The following is a 22993-nucleotide window of genomic DNA, read 5'->3' as shown; positions in this document are numbered from 1 at the left end:
GTACTTTTACAGCAGTCAGTGTGGGGGAAATGGGAGCAGAGCAGAATTGACAGTACTGTGAAAGGAGAGCTGCAATAGCTTTGTAACAACACACAGCTCTTCTCTCCTGCATAGTTATTGCCAGCAGTGACAGCTATGTGACCAAGCTTTACATGTTACAACAGAGATTCTGACCTTCTCTGGGGGCCTCAAGTCCTCTCCCCAGATGAATCCTTCTGCTTGTAACTGGTCAATCTCTTGCAGGGTAAAAATTTCACAGATAAAGAAGAATCCCTGCTAACACCCAGTTTGTCTTAGCCAAGATTAGAATCCAAATAGCACTTCAACAGAGGATAAATTAAAAAATGTTTTATTCAACTATTCGAAACCGTGGCCAATTAAGCATGTTTAAACTGAGGCGAGTTGTCTCACTGTAAAATATTTTAGTCATATATATGCATCATAATTAAAAGAAAAGGAACAGAGGTAAACAGTTATGGCTCCCCAGTGTAGGATTTATTCAGAATGGCTTTACATAATGATAGGGCGTATCATATAAAAGTCTCCCTGGTGATCCAAACAGGTCTTACTATGAGAACATTCAGATGGAAGCATCCATAAAGAAGTCTGTACACCGATTATAAACTGTGCAAACACGTCATAGTGACATTATATATAGTGATCTGTAGTCACTAAATACGTTGCATGGAATGGGTAGATTAAACTTTACATAAGTGACAGAAAAAATAAAATTCAGACCATGAAAGAAGAAATGGAAAGTCAATTACTTATCCAGGATACCCATTTTTATTCATCTTCACAGTGGATCCGGCAATTACTTATGGTGGATGGATATAGTTCCAGTGGTCCTACGGCTTAAATATAAATCGTTGAACTTCATGGTGCACAAGACGCGGCCATGTATTCTATTCATGGTCAGAAACACTGTTCAGATAGCACTATGGCAGCTGCAGAGGAATGTACCCACCAGGGGGGGGGGGTTAATATGTATCCACCCATACTGACTTAACATTTCAGGTGCATTTACCGCACGTGTACAGATGTCTCACCAATTTCTGTCTGATCAAACCAAAATAGGTGTGTGCAAGACAAGAATTATCTGGCAATCTCTGGTGAGAAATCTGTGTGCGTAAATGCAGCTTTACTGTATAAAACCCTTGGCATTTTTATCAGTTGACCGAGTTCGCTTGTCCTTTGGTCCGCGAAAAGAATACCAAATAAAGCAGAACACTAGATTTGCTATGTTTATGTAAGATAAGATCTGCAGTATATACACAGTTATACTCCGGTATATGTATCTGCCTGTTTGACAACATATGTACCGTATTTTTAGGACTTTAAGATGGATTTTTTTCCTCCAAAAATGTGGATGAAAATGGGAGGTGCGTCCTATTGTCCGGATGTACCTACTGTGGCTGTTGTGGGGAGGTGGGGGAGTGGCATCGGAGCAGCGGGTCACAGGAGCCGGCAGATGCGGCTTACTCCCGTGCCCGCTGCTAAACAGAAATGAACGTTCACTGCTTTCCACGCGCATGGGCGTGGAGGGCCGTGAATATTTATTTCTTTTTAATAGCATCCTGGTATGCATGGCTCCATCAGAAAAACATTAAAAAAACCAAACCATTACACTTACATTCCTGCAATCCCTCGCAGCATCTTGTTCCAATGCCAGCAGCTGCTTTATGCTTATAAACAGCGCGTGGCAGGGACTTCACGCGCTGCTTCCAAGCCGGAGGACAGCTGCTGAAATACTCAAAGCAGCTGCTGACACCGGAACAAGACACTGTGAGGGAGCGCAGGAAGGTAAGTATAATGGTTTGTTTTTTTTAATGTTTTTTTGATGGGGTCCTGCATACCAGGATGGAGATGAGGGGGGACCATTCCTACCAGGCTGGGGATGAGGGGGAACATTCCTACCAGGCTGGGGATAAGGGGCCATGCCTATCAGGATAGGGATGAGGATGCCATGCATACCAGGATACGGATGAGGGAGCCATGCATACCAGGATATGGATGAGGGGCCATGTATACCAGGATGGAGATGAGGGGACCATATATGCCAGGATAGGGACATTAAGTAGAGAACTGACCACATTTTTTGCTTCAATTTTTTTTTCTAAATTTCCTCCTCTGAAACCTAGGTGCGCCTTATGGTCCGGTGCATCTTATAGTCCGAAAAATACGGTAATACTACTTCTCTGACCTAAGGATGTGTCCTCACATCAATATTGGCCAAAAGAGGTATTCGAAAGTTAAAAATTGCACAGTGCCAAGCACTACTGACTGGTAACGGATTGCAAAAAGTGTCCCATCCACAGCAGGTTGTCAAGTGGCAGGTAACGCTTTGCATTTAGGTCTTTAAGAAGACCTGTCACCAAATCAGAAGTGGCAGCTTTTGCTCTTGTTTCATTCTCGCTGCTCCCTGCTTTTCTTTTAAATCCGCCATATGGTTCCAGAAATATTTTTATTTCGTGTCAATTTGTATGTTTTCTACAAAGGGGGCATTGGTCTCAGGATGCTCTGTTTTTAGGATATTCTGCTCTTACTCTGTGAGAACCGCCTCATTGGTAAAGATGTAAACATTAGCACTAAATAAAAAGGCCCATATCTCCAGAATAGTATGGCGGATTTGGGAAAAAAATAAAAAGCATACAGGGTAGGACACTTTTAACCTGGTGACAGGTCCTCTTTAAAACTGCAAATGTGAAAACCGTGGAACAATACTTGTTTTGAAAATCACTAAAATCATGAAGCAGTAGTCTCTAACCAAGTAACTACCTGCATCATTGAGAATATTGGTAAAGGCTACATAAACTCATCTTATATAAAGGGAATCTTATTTGGCTCCCCTGAGAGCAGCATAATGTAGAGACAGAGACCCTGATTCCATTGATGTGTCACTTGCTGGGCAGCTTATTTTACTAAAAATCACAGTTTTATCGGCTATAGATCTTCCAATTCTCTGACTGTTAATCTCTGTGTTACCTGGCCCACATCACTGATTGGCTGCTTTCTGTGTACACTGTACATGGGCAGAAAACTGCCAATCAGTGATGTGCACGGGGTTATACAGAGCTCACGAATATGGCGGACTATCTGTCAGCAGGTTTACTAGCCCTCTAATGATAATCTCCTGCTGATAAAACACTGATTTTATCAAAACTACAGCAAGCAGCCCAGTAAGTGACATTTCTGCAATCAGGATCTCTGCCCCTACATTATACTGGTCTCAGATTCAGCGGCCAAAACCTGGTGACAGATTCCTTTTAAAAAACTTAAACAAATCTGCAGTTTTGATTATTGGGGTTGATTTTTAAAGATCCCCCTTGATGGTTCAAATAAAAAGCGGAGTGTTTCTACTCCTTTAAGTGATCACTGGGGGTCTCATGAACACACTGATCACAACTTTGACATGTGGCAAGTTGGTTTTTTTTTTTTTTTTTTTTACAAAATAGGAAAACATCTATCTATTTGCTTTTACAGTAGAAACTATGTTTGGTAGGGCTTTTAAAAAATAATTAAAATAGGTAGGTCATAAAATGATATCTTTTTTTCCGTGCTTGTCACAGTAGTGCAAGCATAAGGTTTGTCACTTTTTAATGAGCCTTTTAGCAAGTGACTGTGAAAGGTTCCTTTGCTATTCTCTCACTCACAGGATATGCAGAGAACATGGCAGGTGGTAATTAGCAAACTAAAGGCTGCAGATCTAACTTTACTTCATTTATGACCACGTTTTGGGTGGAAAGCCAGGAAAATTGTATTTCTGCACAATCAATGGTAGATGTGTGTGAATTTACAAGGGCAGCATAAACGCTCAGGTAGGAAAGCCTGTGCGTATCAGTACGCAGCGGTCACGTGGGGAATACACAGCATTTAAAGTGACAGACCACATGACCAAGTCAGCCATGTATGAAATGATGTACGCCCGTCATTCCCACCTACAGACTTGCTGATGCAGCCGGCGTCTGATGTCCAAAGGGATTATTGCAGGGATCTCGCTATAAATTGCTTGATTCTAAGCAAGATCACACTTTATAAAGTGACCTGGATATTTGCCCCCCTGAGCCAGACAATGGGCTAACACAAGTCAGCCGTCACAGATCTGTGCATGTAATGAAGAGGTATAATGGGTTAACACTGAGCCCATTGGGTCCTGTTTTACAGGAACATAAATTAAAGTGAGTCCATGTTAAACATTCACAGTGTTCAGGAAGCACCGGTGAAGTCGGGTGTAGCAATGTCTGGAGCACCCCGACTACATGTAGGGCAAGTACGACGTCCCGTCTGGACAGAAGCCAGGTATAAAGTGATCGAGTCGGTCATAAATATCTTCTGTACACATTGCACGGATTTCACAAGGTAGCTGGGGCTGCAGATACTGGATGCAAAACCTTCACCCCTGCGGCAGGTTTCCGGGACATGTCCATGTAAACACCTTTTATCTTCAGCAGCTGAGCGGTAACATTCATGTATGGGGGTCTCCATACGCATAGTCCCCAGGAGCTAGTCATAAGAGGGCCGTTATTGCAGTCTGATTTATGGGCTTCAAACAGTCCCTGGGCGAAGAGTAGCCATCGGCCACTAAGGCGCAGAACTGTGGCTTGTGATAGTCCCCGCTGTCCGCCACAGCCCATGTGCTGTGCATTTTAGGCTGGTCATAGTCACACTCCTCAGTGTGTATGCTGTGAGGGGTCTGGTAGTCTCCACCGCTGTTCTCCGCACTGGAAGACATGGAAAAGCTGACAGCAGAGAAGGAATGCTTGCGGTCCAGAGAGACCACCGGCACGTTGTATCCAGAGTCTGGCGAGAAGGTGCAGTCCCTCATTATGTGACGCTCAATGATGGGGGTGGCATACTCGGGTTCGGGATAAGTCAGAGGCAGTGCGTACTCATTGGTCCTGAGGGGGCAGGCATAGTGGTTTTCTTTATCCTGCCCACCAAATGTGTCTTCATTATCGGTGTCCATTGGCTTGAACGTGGATCCTTTCCTGGTGACGGTGCCAGTGCCAATCATGAGGGACTGCCCATAATCTAAGTGAAAAGAAAAACAAAATAATGCTTTACTTAAATCTTGCCTTAGTTTGGCTTCATTGGTATAAAGAAAAACATTTTATTCATGAAAATGAGGAAAAGAAATCCATTCAGAGGTTAGGACTTTACGTAGAACAGGCACAACACAATCTTCCAGAATCCCAATTGCATTTCTGGATTTAGCCTTACTTATTGTGAATTGCCACTAGGTGGCACTATTGCCAAGGAAAATGACGACTGTGCATCTCTGTATATGGGGCTTCGTGTTCCAGCACATACAGTGGGGCAAAAAAGTATTTAGTCAGTCAGCAATAGTGCAAGTTCCACCACTTAAAAAGATGAGAGGCGTCTGTAATTTACATCATAGGTAGACCTCAACTATGGGAGACAAACTGAGAAAAAAAATCCAGAAAATCACATTGTCTGTTTTTTTAACATTTTATTTGCATATTATGGCGGAAAATAAGTATTTGGTCAGAAACAAAATTTCATCTCAATACTTTGTAATATATCCTTTGTTGGCAATGACAGAGGTCAAACGTTTTCTGTAAGTCTTCAAAAGGTTGCCACACACTGTTGTTGGTATGTTGGCCCATTCCTCCATGCAGATCTCCTCTAGAGCAGTGATGTTTTTGGCTTTTCGCTTGGCAACACGGACTTTCAACTCCCTCCAAAGGTTTTCTATAGGGTTGAGATCTGGAGACTGGCTAGGCCACTCCAGGACCTTGAAATGCTTCTTACGAAGCCACTCCTTCGTTGCCCTGGCGGTGTGCTTTGGATCATTGTCATGTTGAAAAACCCAGCCACGTTTCATCTTCAATGCCCTTGCTGATGGAAGGAGGTTTGCACTCAAAATCTCACGATACATGGCCCCATTCATTCTTTCATGTACCCGGATCAGTCGTCCTGGCCCCTTTGCAGAGAAACAGCCCCAAAGCATGATGTTTCCACCACCATGCTTTACAGTAGGTATGGTGTTTGATGGATGCAACTCAGTATTCTTTTTCCTCCAAACACGACAAGTTGTGTTTCTACCAAACAGTTCCAGTTTGGTTTCATCAGACCATAGGACATTCTCCCAAATCTCCTCTGGATCATCCAAATGCTCTCTAGCAAACTTCAGACGGGCCCGGACATGTACTGGCTTAAGCAGTGGGACACGTCTGGCACTGCAGGATCTGAGTCCATGGTGGCGTAGTGTGTTACTTATGGTAGGCCTTGTTACATTGGTCCCAGCTCTCTGCAGTTCATTCACTAGGTCCCCCCGCGTGGTTCTGGGATTTTTCGCTCACCGTTCTTGTGATCATTCTGACCCCACGGGGTGGGATTTTGCGGTGAGCCCCAGATGGAGGGAGATTATCAGTGGTCTTGTATGTCTTCCATTTTCTAATTATTGCTCCCACTGTTGATTTCTTCACTCCAAGCTGGTTGGCTATTGCAGATTCAGTCTTCCTAGCCTGGTGCAGGGCTACAATTTTGTTTCTGGTGTCCTTTGACAGCTCTTTGGTCTTCACCATAGTGGAGTTTGGAGTCAGACTGTTTGAGGGTGTGCACAGGTGTCTTTTTATACTGATAACAAGTTTAAACAGGTGCCATTACTACAGGTAATGAGTGGAGGAAAGAGGAGACTCTTAAAGAGAAGTTACAGGTCTGTGAGAGCCAGAAATCTTGATTGTTTGTTTCTGACCAAATACTTATTTTCCACCATAATATGCAAAAAAAATGATAAAAAAACAGTCAATGTGATTTTCTGGATTTTTTTTTCTCAGTTTGTCTCCCATAGTTGAGGTCTACCTATGATGTAAATTACAGACGCCTCTCATCTTTTTAAGTGGTGGAACTTGCACTATTGCTGACTGACTAAATACTTTTTTGCCCCACTGTAGTCCTGAATACTGTAGGACTCAGAAATCCCGAGGCCTTAGTATCACAGATAGAATGATCTCTGCTTTCATTACAATGAAAGTCTTCACTTCCACAAGGTAAAATGTGTCATTCCAAGGGATGATAACCCCCGTGGAGATTTTGTGATATAGCCTTCTACGTCACTCCATTGCCCCCGCAACCTCCTTTGCGATGTGATTGCTGAGAGCCCATCTAAATTATCACGGCAGCCAGGTTCTTACTGAAGACCCCTGCATTTGCCAAAAGAAGTGCTGTCATATAAGATAAGGATCAAGAGTGTAAAATGTATATAAAAAAACAAAAGCAAAAGTTTAAATTCCCACCCTTTCCCCATTCTATAGCTAAAAAACATGCTTTCTTTTAATATTTGTTATCACTGCATCCGATAAACTCTGAACATAAAAAAACTAACAACTTACCTGTACAAACTATGTAAAAAATAAAATATAAGCTGTCATAATACATCTTATATGGCTCTAAATTGGTCGACTTTTTTTTTCATTATTTCCAAGTAGTAAAACATTAAAAACTATATAAATCTGTTGTGATAGTAATCGTAGGCTAAAGCTGCATGGTTATTTTTTCAAGGCAGTGAACACAAAAATTAAAAATGAAGCCACAATGGTGGAATTGCACTTTTTTTCATCATTGCACTCTAAACTATTTTTTTCCCATACATTTTATGGAAAGATAAATGGTGTGAAACGACTACAGTAGCTCATTATGCAAAAAACGAAGAGAAAAACAAAACAAGCCCTTACTTGGCTATGTCAACGGAAAAAAAAAAAAAAAGATATGGTTCTTGAAATTCAGGAACACAAAGCAGATGAAAAAAAAATGTCCACGTCAGTAAGGGTTAATGGCAGAGATCCTGAAAAGCATGATTTTGGATGATACAGTGGATCTCCTGCATTGGCAGCGGGCGGCCCCACGGACCCCTGTAACACGGATGGCGGCAGCGGAAGTATGTGGGGTGTGGACTTCATGCCCAGGCAGATGGAGTGTGCAGACAGGAGGGAAATGAAGGCAGGTATGCAGTGATGCTAGTTTCCTACCTTCCGTGTCGCACTTGACAAGGTCGAACTTCTGCAGGATGTCCTTGTCACTGGCGTAGCTGATGGTAAACTCTGCGGACTGCGGCCTCATGAATGGCTGCTCCTGCTGCTTCCAGCACCCTGCACAAGAGACCACGTCTAGATTATACAGGCCAGCAGACCCCCTAAGTGTAATGCTTCACGCATCGCTCACTCACCAGTATTCTGGTCCTCAGTCTTATAGGTGTCTGTTTTCAATCGTTTTCTGCAATACATTAGTGGTGGAGACTTACAGGATAATATATTGCTTTATCTGCTAATGGTGACTGCCCGATATCATTTATCAAAAAAACATCCCCATGTGATTACATCAGTGTCACAAATGCTGGGAATAATGGAGACGAGATACATACCTTCTTGCTACACATATACAGATGACCGCTATGAATACACACACCGCCAGCGCCAAGGTGAGAAAGATTGCGATCAGCTTCCACCCTAAAATAAATGACAGATTATATATGGGACTGTTGAATCAGATGTTAGCTTTAAATAAAAACAGATTAAAGGGGTTTTCCGGGATCCAAGCATGTCACCTTCTCCCTGGTCTGCATCCACCAGCTATGAGAATGGGGGTCCTGTGGTCGCTGTCTGTATGAAGAGCAGGAAGCTCGGCAGCAATGCTGGACCACCTTGTTATCCCACCTGTATGACTGCACTGACATCGCCCTCCCCAGAACATAACTGGGGGATGCCTTTCTCATTATCTATGTGTGCACACATTTCCAGGAAGAATTCCAGAGGAACGACATAAGGAAATGTTGCCGAAATGGTTTTCTATTAGAAATGCGTTACTATATCTCTAAACATAAAACGAATGGAAAGAATAAATACCAAAATCATTTTCTTCAGAAGGAACAGGCTCAGTGATGTTCTTTTCTTCCTTCAGGACATTTTTTCGGTCCTTCTCATTTGGCTTCTTCCACATGGGATGAGTGGAGGAGTTGTGCGCTGTGAAGGTCAAAACAAGACGGGAGGATCAAAAAAAAAAAAAAGATTTAAAAAAGTACCACTAAGTCAGTATCGGCAGCATGGAGGCCGGTACAACAGCGCAGCTCCTTAGTGCGGAGCCGAACAGTGTCCGTGGGCTCCTGTATGACAATGCAGACCGCATCTGAGGGTCCGTGCCACGATATATAGAGAATATGCCAAAAAAAAAAATCACGCATGCGCCCCTGGCAAAGAGGTACAGTAAAGACGCTGTGCACCTCTATACAAACCAATATGGTTTTAGTAGAAAATCATTACTTGTTACACAGGTACTTGATTAGCTTATATTAATACATTTGAATAATTCAGACTAATTAAAGCTTATTTTGCAGGATGTCACAATGATAATTTGCGGCAATGTTGTGATTCTGACGCACATTACAGGATCAGTGCGACCTGAATATATATACCGCTCATGGCCACTTCTCAACTAAGAACAAAACTAATGGACATAAAATTCCAATGTGCGCGCTACGATAAAAAACAACTAAAAGAGCATTCTGCCTCCCACATACACGGTGACACGTCCGAACACAACCACAGACGGACATCTCTACATACATTGTGCAAGTCCACATCCCACCAGCTCCACCTTCAGAGCGATCCTTTGGTTCCAGGTCCGTGGAATAATCCGGACGATGCGAGCCACAATTGGAGGAATAAAGTTGTTACGAGTATGACCCTGAAAGTCCGAGCTGCCCACAAAAACCTTAAAAAAAACACATACAAGTAAAACAGAAAAGTTAGGTGTGAAGACCCACATTTCATTCTGAAATTGAGCATTCCGCCATTTATCACTACAAGCAGGTATGGAACCAGAGGAAATCAAGAGCTGAAGCTGGAGGAAAGTAATATAGAGCAGAAGAAGGTCAGGATCCAGATAAAAGACTTGAGGGAAGAAGTGTCAGGCAAAGCCTTGTATGCCCTCCCAAAGAAATAATCACACACACTTTGCTGTCACGTTTGTTCAGCCAAAATCAAAGTTGTTTGGGTAACCACTATGTCATCTTAGAAGTAGCCCATACACAGAATATAAAGGTCAGTCAGACATAAGCCCCATAGTGCATCCTACTAGAAAAACGTAACATTAAGGCTACTTTCACACTTCCATCGGTACGGGGCCGTCAAAAACAGTCGGCCCGACGTACCAAGCACAACGTGGGCAGCAGATGCAGTTTCACAATGCATCCGCTGCCCATTGTAATGAGCGGGGAGGAGGGGACAGAGTTCCGGCCGCGCATTCGCGGTCGGAAATGGCAGACACGTCGCACAAAAAAACGTTACATTGAACGCTTTTTGTGACGACGGTCCGCCCAATTACCTATGCATCCAGTGCACGACGTATGGAACGTGTGTCCATACGTCGCGATGCGTCGGTAAAGCAAGTCTATGTGCAAAAATCGCATCCTGCGGGAAACTTTGCAGGATGCGTTTTTTTTTTGTTTTGTTTTTTTACACAGAACGACGCATTGCGACGTCTTGTAAAAGACGGAAGTGTGAAAGTAGCCTTAGCCTCACAAATTGGAACGCTAGACTAGCCAGAGCTGCAGAAAGATCAATATTGATTGGCACCTTAAAGGGGTTGTCCGGCATTAGGAAACAATTCTGTAGTCACGCTATGTGACTGCAGACTTGTGAATCCTCACATCACGCACACTGCACGTTTTGAGGATTCTCCAATGCCGGAAGTGGGTGATCATGTGACAGCAAGTGTGCGATTTACATACTTTCAGCCACATTCCAACTAGACATGTCTGGTCTTGCTCAACATACTTGCATTCGAGACTGCACCCATCTAGTATGCATGTGACAGCACGCATGCAAATCACATACAGTGGGTACGGAAAGTATTCAGACCCCTTTCAATTTTTCACTGTTTCATTGCAGCCATTTGGTAAATTAAAAAAAGTTCTTTTTTTTCTCATTAATGTACACTCTGCACCCCATCTTGACTGAAAAAAAACAAATGTAGACATTTTTGCAAATTTATTAAAAAAGAACAACTGAAATGTCACTTGGTCATAAGTATTCAGACCCTTTGCTCGGTATTGAGTAGAATCACACTTTTGAGCTAGTACAGCCATGAGTCTTCTTGGGAATGACGCAGCAAGTTTTTCACACCTGGATTCGGTGATCCTCTGCCATTCTTCCTTGCAGATCCTCTCCAGTTCCGTCAGGTTGGATGGTGAATGTTGGTGGACAGCCATTTTCAGGTCTCTCCAGAGATGCTCAATTGGGTTTAGGTCAGGGCTCTGGCAGGGCCACTCAAGAATGGTCACAGAGTTGTTCTGAAGCCACTCCTTTGTTATTTTAGCTGTGTGCTTAGGGTCATTGTCTTGTTGGAAGATGAACCTTCGGGCCAAGTCTGAGGTCCAGAGCACTCTGGAAGAGGTTTTCATCCAGGATATCTCTGTACTTGGCAGCATTCATGTTTCCTTCAATGACAACCAGTCGTCCTGTTCCTGCAGCTGAAAAACACCCCCATAGCATGATGCTGCCACCACCATGTTTCACTGTTGGTATTGTATTGGGCAGGTGATGAGCAGTGCCTGGTTTTCTCCACACATACCGCTTAGAATTATCACCAAAAAAGTCTATCTTTGTCTCATCAGACCAGTGGATCTTATTTCTCTTAGTCTGGGAGTCCTTTATGTGTTTTTTTTTAGTAAACTATGTGGGCTTTCATGTGTCTTGCACTGAGGAGAGGCTTCCGTTGGGCCACTCTGCCATAAAGGCCCGACTGGTGGAGAGCTGCAGTGATAGTTGACTTTGTGGAACTTTCTCCCATCTCCCTACTGCATCTTTGGAGCTCAGCCACAGTGATCTTGGGGTTCTTCTTTACCTCTCTCACCAAGTCTCTTCTCCCACGATTGCTCAGTTTGGTTGGACAGCCAGGTCTAGGAAGACTTCTGGTGGTCCCAAACTTCTTCCATTTAAGGATTATGGAGGCCACTCTGCTCTTAGGAACCATGAGTATTGCAGAAATTCTGCTGTAACCTTGGCCAGATCTGTGCCTTGCCACAATTCTGTCTCTGAGCTCCTTGGCCAGTTCCTTTGACCTCATGATTCTCATTTGGTCTGAAATGCACTGTGAGCTGTCAGGTCTTATATAGACAGGTGTGTGCCTTTCCAGATAAAGTCAGTTTAATTAAACACAGCTGGACTCCAATGAAGGAGTAGAACCATCTCAAGGAGGATCACCAGGAAATGGACAGCATGTGATAAATATAAGTGTCTGAGCAAAGGGTCTGAATACTTATGACCAGGGGTGTCAAACTGCATTCCTCGAGGGCTGCAAACTGGTCATGTTTTCAGGATTTCCTTGTACTGCACAGGTGATAATTTAATCACCTACACAAATAATGAGTTGGTGATTAAATTATCACCTGTGCAGTACAAGGAAATCCTGAAAACATGACCTGTTTGCAGCCCTCGAGGAATGCAGTTTGACACCCCTGCTTATGACCATGTGATATTTCAATTTTTTCGAAATTTGCAAAAATTTCTACATTTCTGTTTTTTTCAGTCAAGATGGGGTTTTGAGAAAACAAATACATGTATAACCATGCATTCTTTTTAACAAAAGTAAATTGAAAAATGGTCAAAATATAATTTAAATATATAGATTATGGCGGTTCAACACCTGTCAGAAATTAAAAAGGCAAGATTAGGTTAGAGCAGGAATAAGTGTGCACAGATCAGAAGTCACCTTTTCTTCACTGCTCAGTGCTCCCTTATACGTCCTCCACTTGGATCCATCCCTTTTGTAGTTGATGATATAAGACGTCACATAGAAGTTAAAGTTGGGTAATGTGGATCCTGAAGTTACAATACCTGGGAAAAAAAGCAGTGAAAGTTTCTGAAGCGTTAATACCTTACTGGCATGAGAAAAAAAATGGCAGGTCTGTACTACCCCATAGTCTTAATATAAATCAGATTGTGCTCGTCCATGTTATACGCCAGTGTTAGCTAGCCCTAAGGGGACTTTGTTATGCAACACATTTTTAGCAGCACTGCAGATTTCTAAGAAAAAAGGCTCGAAAATTGTTGTGTGTTAATAGTACTTGCATTTCCTATAAAATTACAGGAGAGCTCTTGGGACAACTTCTTCATATATTCTCAGGAGTGATAATGGGAATGCCACAAAGCACAGTTCTCAGAAATGTTACTCCACGATTGTTATTGCATGGGGAACACAAAACATTATGAAACCATGTCAGGAGATCGTCATATTTCATGTCTATGAAGATGGCCAGAGAATCCCTTAAAATCTGATTGAGGAATAAAAGGATACACGTGTGTTATATTTGTAACTTTATTCATATGTTTTCTATAGGGAGAGGGGCGGATACTGCTGTCACACACCACTTGTGATGGCGTGCCTCCAGAGAAAGCAAAGGATCGGGAGATCTAACTGATATCAGTCAAGGTAGAGTCATAGACATTAGCTAGTCGGCCATCTAACGTGTATGGGACCCTTCAGGCTAGGCTCTGTCTATGGAAAAGAGTGATGCAGCAGAATCGCCTTTGCTTTGTGAAACCGTGATGGGGCTTACCAGTAATTTTCCTTTTGTCTCCTAAATCAATTTCCAGCCATTCACGGACAGACTGATGACTGGATGCCCAAGAGACACCTGGACTGTTGAGCTGTGCCTTTTCAGGAGACCATAGTGTCATTTCACCAGTCTCACTGCTCCACTCCCAGGACGAGGTAGCTGAAAATTTGTCTGTTTCACGTCCTCCAGTGAGCGAAGTGCTGCAATCTTAATGGAACAACAAGTGAAGGTTAATAAAATAAAGCCAGCTCTTGTTCTTTGGATCATGAATGGCCTTCACTCGTGGCCTAAGCAGTGTGGAAAAAAAACAAAACACTGGCATGAAGCCTGATCTCCAGACACAGGAAAATGAAGCTAATCTCGTAGAGGTACCCAAGAATGATTGATCGGAAAAGTTAATGCCGTAACATATTTAGTTGGCTAAGTGTGGTATGGTTATTTGGTCACTTCTAACCTACCGACACAAAACCGTACCGGATCATTTCTACACATTATGTTTTGGGTGTATGCTTCAGAAGCGTCCTAACCAGTGTTGGCAAAACTTACCAGCACATATCATAGACATAAAGCAGCGAAGTCAGGATGGCTCTAGTACGGCACATCAGAAGGAGCCGCCCTGAAGGCAGACTCAGAATGTGGAATTTGTGTAACCTTCACACATTGCCTTAACAAGCTACATATTTTACACAGCAGCTGCAGATCTATTATGACCCCGGGTGCCTGATTTCTGAACGTCCTTCACGATCCTCTGCCAGACAATACTAATTACTGAACTGATGCATGAGAATAATAATAATCTTTATTTTTATATAGCGCTAACATATTCCGCAGCGCTTTACAGTTTGCACACATTATCACATATATGATAATGTAATGCTGTGATCATGTAATGCATAATGGCAAATTATTATATGCAGGCAGGCATATCCATAGACATACATGTCCTGCATACAGTTATGTGCATTATTACATATACATACAGTATGTATCTATGAATATATGCCTATCTATATAGAAAAATTTGGTCTTTGGAGCCCCTACAGGTATAACCCCTCAGATGCAGAATAACACATGATAAAATACACTGTCATTTAACAAAAAAAATAAGTAAAAAACTAATTACACCTTTTCTCCTTCCATAATAAGGTGGAAAAGTAATAGGCAGGTGCTGCTAACCACATGCCCTTAACGTGACTCCCGCCATAACAGCAGAAGGTTTGAGCTGCTCTGGAGTAGTCAGGTATGTGTTAACACAATACCAAGATGGAAAGACATCAGCAATGATCGTAGAGAAGCAATTATTGCTGCCCATCCATCTGTGAAGGGTTATAAGGAAATTTCAAAACAATTAGGAATACATCATTCTACAGACAGAAAGACAAGAGGAAAACATCCAAGACAGATGACAATCTTCTCAGGAGCGGTTATCCCAGCAAAGTCAGTCTGTGCCATGCTCAGACAAATTGCAAAAGAAAAAAAAGCTCTAAGAGCTACAGCTCACACCCTAAAGGCCTCAAATAGCATGTTAAATGTTCATGAGAGGACAATTAGAAAAAACTGTGTGGCTTGTTCAAAATGGTTGCCAGGAGAGAGCCCGTTCTTTCTAAAAAGAACATTATAACTTGCAAAGTTGAATCTGAACAAACCACAAAACTCCTGAAATAAGTCCTTTTGGACAGACGAAACTAAAGTGGGTATGTTTGGCCATAATGCCCTGTACCATGTTTGGTGAAACCCAAGAACAGCCTACCAGAAGAAATGCCTTATATCAATTGTCAAACAGTGTGCTGAAAGGATGAGGCTTTGGGCTTGTTTTACAAGGACCTGGGCACCTTGTAGTCACTGAGTTGACCATGAACCTATTCTAGTTCACTCACAAGGACACACACAGAAGTTTACTGTAAATTATTCTTACCAAGACTGTTAAACACAAATCTCCGATCAGAAAGTGAGCCGCTGTGAGAAAAAACACAAAGGAGAGAAGTGATTAGTAGCAGGAGACAAAGCATTCTTTCAGGAGGCGGGTAATCTCATTATCGGAGAGGTACAAAGTGCTGCTCCTATCTGTGCCTGCACCACAGATGATCACTGAACAAGGCTTTTCTTTCCTGTCAGTGGCCTTTGCCCTCTGTATGTCTGAGTAGAGTCCTCACCGTGTCACGGATCATTGTCATGTTTATTCACTTTTTAGGAGTAGTATTTAAAATGTCATCTTGTGGCGATTCAACAGCTGTTCCCAAGGCGGTGTCTTTGGGGACTGGGGTCATAGCAATACGCTGTCCAGTCAAGTGTCAGGCTAAAGGAAGCTCATTTTGCACCAAAATAGCATACAGAGACAAGTTTTTATGTGAACGTTGCAGTGTCCAGTATACGGCTTTATGCTACACTGTGGTATCTGCTGTGATATCAGCAGGACATGTATAAGGCAGGGTCCGCTGATGGCAAATGAAGAATTAGAAACGTTGGACATAAAAGTGGCCAATCCTTTATTCCAGGAGCGTTTGGTAGCGGATTTCTCCACTCTACCTCTAGAGAACACTCAAGCGTGAGATGGGCACGTGTGTGTATGAGTGGATCGGGGGGTGAGAACCATTGGCCTACTGAGCAGTTGGCTTACAGACATCTAAGGCCTCAGTCAGCCATCCACGAGTCACGTACTAGTTGTATCAGTGCTTTTCACACATAGAACATCTACCCACTATAGTCTATTGGGCTGTTCATATGTTCATGTTTTCTGAAGACTATGTGGTCTGCAAAAAAATCACAGCTCCATGAGCGTTTTTGTTCCAAGTCATGGTTCAATAACTCTACGGGTCTGTGAAAATCAGACAGCACACAGATGGCATCAGTCTGTAATCCGCATATGGCAAAAACTGACACAGACAAAAAAACACTGATGAAACGCCCATCTAAAACACTGATGAATAGCAATCATGGGCTGTGTGAATCAGGCCTAAGGTGTATGGCTGCCCTTATAGTAAAAGCCACTACATATCTGCTCTTTACCACCTGCCAGCGGCACACGACCTTTACCATAGTACAATGTGGCAATAATGAAGTATTCGCGAACTGTGACAACACAAGGCACACATCGCTTGGTGACTAATGCACTGAAACTAGAAATATTTAGGTCCATAAACAGCGTAAACGTGACTCCAAGAGTCCACACACAGGGGAATAGCTGGAATTGTAGCCTGTGACGACAGAACAGCGGCACTGCCTTTGGCATTTGAACTCCATTTACCTCCCTTTATTGAGAAAACACTTGAGCATTTACCCCTAACAATGGCCATTCTAGGTCTATGAAAGAGAACACTATGGTGAGCCCACACACTAGAAGGAGACTGCTAATTACTTTAGTCGGAGGGACAAGGTCAGGGACGCACAGTAAGGAGGCCATTCAGAACTTTGCTGTATCATTTCAGCTCACACTAGCTCAGACTTGCTGCACATAACCACGCCATGGAAATTCATCGAAAACGCAGACTTAAAAAACAAAGACTGGGGTATAACCAGCTCTGAGAACAGCTTTCATACAGGTCAAAATATCTGCAGTTCTGTCCAACCGGCCTAACGTACAGATCTGGGAAATGAGGTGCTTTCCTATACAATTGTTTTGGGCGTCTCTAATGTTATTTTTACAAAGTATTTTTAGATGCACTTTCTACTTTTGACACTGGCTACATGCTTTGTCTTTTAACATAGGGAGTTTATGAAGTTCTATAGAGAAGACCAAGTCACTTTCCAATATATTACTATATACCAGTGTTCCCCAAGTCCGGTCCTCAAGAGCCACCAACAGGTCATGTTTTCAGGATTTCCTTAGGATTGCACAGGTGATAATTGCATCACCTGGACAGGCAGGCATTCAATGACCTGTGCAATACTAAGGAAATCCTCAAAACATGACCTGTTGGTGGCTCTTGAGGACCGGAGTTGGGGAACACTGATATATACGGTAAAATTAATCAGCAAACAGGGAACAACGCCGCTGAATATGCACAAAAATATGCTTGACTCAAACTTACTCTTTTGAGAGGATTCCATTTGCCTGTACCCCGCTGTATCGACTTGCACCTTTGTAATGAGTGAGATGAATCTGACCGCCTAATTCGTCCGCAATAACGCCAGCATGAATCGCTGCTTTGCAAAGTAAAGAAGTCTGCAACATTAAAAAATTAAAAATACTCGTCATTTGCAAAATATTGTGCTATTAATTGTAAGGGAGAAAACAGGGAAAATGTTGCAAGGGATTTTCAGCATTACCGTAATTTTTATCATAAAATGAGGTTTCTATAAATCCTACACTCAATAACTTCATAGAAATACAGCACCGTGGCTAGCATGTTGGCGGGGCAGTGGAGTCGGTAAGCCAAACCTCTGACTCCCGACTCCACAGCCCTGAAGGAGGAGCTTCACTACTGCACCCAATTTATTATTTTAGAAGCACAGCACTGCTTATTGGCCTAAAAATACAGTTGCAAAGTCTTAAAAAGGTTCTCTGTGCTCAGAAAAGCCATCTGCAGTTACCAAACAGTAGGATTAGGTGCAGCAGCGGAGATGTCGGGTAAAGCACGGTTTGTTTTTCTTAAAGCAAACTGTGCCTGGGGACCAGGATTTTCTGAAACCAGAAAACCCCTTAAGTCATTGAACTTATTGAATTAAAGTCAGTTGACCCACTGATTTCTGCCAACAGCTATCTTATGCCTATGGCTACCTTAAAGAGGAAATTTCACAAGGTCAAAAGTGGCCAGTTTTTGTTCTCATTTTATTTTCCCTTAAATCCTCCATATGGCTCAACACATATGGCCCTTTTTATATACTTCTAATTTTGCAGGTCTATACAAGGGGGCGTGGCTCTGATTGTCTGGGGGCGTGTCTTTAGGCTGACTGGCAGTATTACCCTGTGAGACACGCCCCTTTGCTAAGAACTACCAATTACCACTAAATAAAAAGGACCATGTCTCTGGAACTGTATGGTGGGTTTAAAAGAAATGAAAAACAGAATATTCAGGGGAGTGAGAATGAAATGAGAACAAAAACAGGCCAATTTTGACCTGGCGACAGGTTATCTTTAAGACCACAAGGCTAAACAAGATCATCTAAAATGAACTCCGTGGAGACACCACTAGCCAGACTTAAATAAAGGTCAGCCAAAGAACCCATTTATAGCTGATCTGGAAGACTATCTTAAGTATGTAATGTAAAGCCCCCGTCACACATAGCGAGATCGCTGCTGAGTCACAAGTTTTGTGACGCAACAGCGACCTCAGTAGCGATCTCGCTATGTGTGACACGTAGCAGCGATCAGGCCCCTGCTGTGAGATCGCTGGTCGTGTCGGAATGGCCTGGACCGTTTTTTGATCGTTGAGGTCCCGCTGGGTAGCACACATCGCTGTGTTTGACACCTTACCAACGACCTCGTTGACAGGACATCCCATTGAATCGTCATGAAATAGCATCGTTGTACAGGTCGCCGCATCGCTGCTGCGTCGTTGCGGAGATCTCACTGTTTGACATCTCACCAGCGACCACATAGCGACGCAGCAACGATCCCCGACAGGTCGTATCGTTGTCGGGATCGCTTAAGCGTCGCTATGTGTGACGGGGCCTGGACGATATCGCTAGCGATCCGTGATGTTGCAAAGTCCTGGCTAGCGATATCGTCCAGTGTGACAGGCAGCAGCGATCAGGCCCCTGCTGTGATATCGCTGGTCGGGGCAGAAAGGCCAGGACTTTATTTCGTCGCTGGCTCTCCCGCTGACATCGCTGGATCGGCGTGTGTGACGCCGATTCAGCGATGTCTTCGCTGGTAACCAGGGTAAACATCGGGTTACTAAGCGCAGGGCCGCGCTTAGTAACCCGATGTTTACCCTGGTTACCATCGTTAAAGTAATAAAAACAACCACTACATACTTACCTACCGCTGTCTGTCCCCGGCGCTGTGCTTCTCTGCTCTGGCTGTGAGCGCCGGGCAGCCGGAAAGCACAGTGGTGACGTCACCGCTCTGCTTTCCGGCCGCTGTGCTTACAGTCAGTGCAGGAGGAGTGCAGAGAAGCAGAGCGCCGGGGACAGACAGCGGTAGGTAAGTATGTAGTGGTTGTTTTTTTTTACTTTAACGATGGTAACCAGGGTAAACATCGGGTTACTAAGCGCGGCCCTGCGCTTAATAACCCGATGTTTACCCTGGTTACCGGCATCGTTGGTCGCTGGAGAGCTGTCTGTGACAGCTCTCCAGCGACCAAACAGCGACGCTGCAGCGATCCGGATCGTTGTCGGTATCGCTGCAGCGTCGCTAAGTGTGACGGTACCTTTAGACCAACGCTGGCCAAACAAACCAATTGAGATAGTCTGCCAGTCAAATGTGTACTGAAGAATGTTGTTGGGGAAGAGTAGGATACGCATGTCAGCTTTCCATCGGCCAATCCTTTTGTTCTCCAGGAGATGAGCTACCACCAGTCCAGCAGGGGCTCTCAGAGAGGACAGGAATGCTTAGCTGAGCTGAACCTTTGTGTGCATGGAAGACTCCGGAGAAATATGGTAGCTGTCAGATGAACAATCGCTCGTCCAACAGCGACCTATTTTGTATCCGTGTGGTGGTGAGGCTTTAATTTTTCAATCTTACTGCTGTTACATTTAGAAAGAGTTTGGAAAAATAAAGCATAATTTTGTGTGAAATTTTGCGCAATTTAACTCCGTGCCACTTTTTGGTTGTTTGACCCTAGCTGTGTACAACAGAATGGAAGCAAATAGGCAGCTGCTCAGGTGTCAGTGTTGTATACAGCATATATAGTGATGAAAACACTCTACCAAGGTGGCAAAGTTAAGATCTGTTCTCTGGTCAGATCCCTCGTTGTTGGCTTTGTCTGTCCACACGTAGTGTCGCCAGGCCTCATAATATGTCTATCAGAACTTGGGATAATAACCAATACCAGGAAAGTAAAACTAACCTGCTCTAAGTCTTTTATATTGTCTCGGTTATATTTATAGTATTCTAATAGCAGCCAGAGACATAGAGAAACCCTAGATAAAAAGGCTGAGAACCGGGCTCTGCTGCCACAATCCAAATTGGACACTACTTCATGAAATATATTGGACAAGTAATGGTACAATCAGCGAAATCGCACATAATTGGAAACAATAGAGCGCAGCTTTAATGGCCATTACAGTATGATATAGTAATGTGAATCTATTGCTGAACTGGGAAAGAAACAACCTTGTGCACCTGAATTACTGGACGTGCCTGTCCGTCACCCTCAGGATATTGTGCCGGAATGTGATTGTTGTTGGGGGATCTCTGACCTCTGTCAGGTGCTACTATCCAACCATATCTGTCTGTAGAGAAGATGAACTGGATTTTCTCACAGAGCCTGTCTGTCTGCCTGTCCGGGGATGTGCAGACACCAGGCATGTACAGCGCTGGGCTCTAGCTGCAGATGGACGGCTCGCGTAACCACTGATGCGGCTCAAAGCTGAATATATTATTGTCAGCACATTAAACCCATCAAGCATATGGGAATCTATTTTGGTACACAACTCAAAATCATACTCGTCTCCAGCAATATGTATATTAGGAATGGATGCTTTAGTCAGGGCTTGCCTGAATCCACAAATATGGGAACCAACTCGGAATAGGAAAATCCAAGTAATGTGCCTGGTAAGAGTGGAGAGTTCGGGTAATAGTGACCACAAGCATAAAAGCAGACCTGGCTGATATGCAACATGTAGGAGGTGAAGCCCATCTGTGAAGCATTTTACAAAGAAAATACATTTATATGAAAGGTGAGTAACTTTGAATAAGAAGTTGGTTAAACTACTTTGTATTGATTTTGGGCCGTAAATGCAGAATAATCTAGCGCCGTTTGACTATACACAAGACGTTCGGCGCCCGTTTACTGGCCTGTTACATGGGCTGACAAACACTTGCGAATATGAAAGTTCTGACCCCATACAGCATCATGTTGTTCGCAGCACAAGCCCGATCATGGGGCAATGTGGCACTGATAACAAGGGGGTTTTAGTGATAACAGAAACAATCCATTCACCCAATGAATGAGCATTGCCAGTCAGGCGATAGCTGGCATGTCTACACTGGTAGATAAATCGGGCAATGGCCAATTGTCTATTGAGTAAATGCACCTTTATGTAATCCTACCGAAACCTTTCAGTTATTCCATCTAGATCAATGTCTGCACACCGGTTACTTTAGTCGATCATAAAATGTACAGTAATCAAATTATTCATTTACATCACTACTGAGTTATAGGGGTTTTTCTCTTCCAATAAAGTTGGTCCCCAGTTGTAGGTTACTATAAACAAAGTAACAAACCGCCCTGTACTCACCTTCCCCGGTTCCACCAGCGAATCTCTGCCACAACCTCCGGTGGCTGCCATTGGCTGCGGAGCTGACGTCACATCAAGAGTGCGGCAGCCAATCAGTGCTCTTATCAGCTCTAATGGGGACCTTCCATCCACACTGGCAAAGCTGCTGAGCTCAATGATTGGCTTCTATGTGGCCATCAGCGCTGCAGTCAATGCATACACCGAGAGCAGTGGTGGATAGTCAGTTCTGGACCTGGGGATGGTTTGTTTCTTTATACCATTCCTGACAGCAACCTTGTCAACTGTTTCAAATGATGACCCGAAGATGTGATTACAGCTCTTTACCATAGTACAAATTAGCGACCAGCAAAAAATGACTAATTTAATGTTTTTAACAACTCGACATCCCCCCTTCTGTTGTACTTTAGCTTATTGTTGGCAACATCCTTTTCTACTAGAAAGGATGTGCTGCCAATCAATGACATGACAATTATTGTGCCGATGTAGCCTATCAAATAAACAATTGTTCTGTGTCCATAGAAGAGTGGTCAGCCTGTCTAAACGAGCACTGATCTGCAAATGTAGCCAATCAGCAGTTGTTTAAGGCCAGAATTGTGTAGGGTCAATGCATTTTTTTTAAAGATTAAATGTATGTCTATAGATAAACTGATCCTTTAACTCTTAATCGGTGGGCCGTAACAAAATTACACGGAGATGTTACTGCTAGTTGTCCATTTACATACAACAGAAGGGTAACAGAACTAGATACCGAGCCACTGTTCTGACCAGGTTTCTCAGATGTCCTATGTAAAACCACTAATAACATACCATGAGATCATCATAAGTTACACAAAATGGGGATCTACATGACCAGTGTTTTCTAATGCACAAGGAAAGGTCGAGGCCAAGAACATACTTTAGCAACTCAAATGTCAATACAACAAGTCTTTGTCCTTGCAACTAGGTTTTAAATGAAGGAAACAAGCTTTCACAAGCTAGTAATCCCTGGTAAAATGCAAAAATGCACACCAAGAATGTCTTCTATTCATATCCAAGTCTTACTGAAAATGTTATTATGTAGACAAACCAGTTATA

At 43.2% G+C, this 22993-nt stretch overlaps 1 protein-coding gene across 2 annotated transcripts in view; it reads right to left on the bottom strand.

The window, feature by feature from the left end:
* Window positions 1–333: 333 nt before the first annotated feature.
* Window positions 334–22993, bottom strand: part of DCBLD1 (discoidin, CUB and LCCL domain containing 1) — an 88427-nt gene continuing 65767 nt past the window's right edge. For both annotated transcript variants that reach the window (XM_069726200.1, XM_069726202.1), the window contains exons 6-15: window positions 17605–17738; window positions 15492–15532; window positions 13577–13783; window positions 12730–12854; window positions 9582–9729; window positions 8865–8981; window positions 8384–8468; window positions 8189–8235; window positions 7992–8111; window positions 334–5031 (exon numbers count right to left, since the gene is read on the bottom strand). In XM_069726200.1, the coding sequence (XP_069582301.1) occupies window positions 4508–5031; window positions 7992–8111; window positions 8189–8235; window positions 8384–8468; window positions 8865–8981; window positions 9582–9729; window positions 12730–12854; window positions 13577–13783; window positions 15492–15532; window positions 17605–17738 (1548 nt within the window). In that variant the 3' untranslated portion in view covers window positions 334–4507. The remainder of the gene's footprint in view (window positions 5032–7991; window positions 8112–8188; window positions 8236–8383; window positions 8469–8864; window positions 8982–9581; window positions 9730–12729; window positions 12855–13576; window positions 13784–15491; window positions 15533–17604; window positions 17739–22993) is intronic.

The sequence above is a fragment of the Ranitomeya imitator genome, chromosome 5 (assembly GCF_032444005.1).
Source record: "Ranitomeya imitator isolate aRanImi1 chromosome 5, aRanImi1.pri, whole genome shotgun sequence".
Lineage (NCBI taxonomy): Eukaryota > Metazoa > Chordata > Amphibia > Anura > Dendrobatidae > Ranitomeya > Ranitomeya imitator.
The sequence above is the reverse complement of the archived record's forward strand: the minus strand, read 5'-3'. Positions and strand labels throughout refer to the sequence as shown.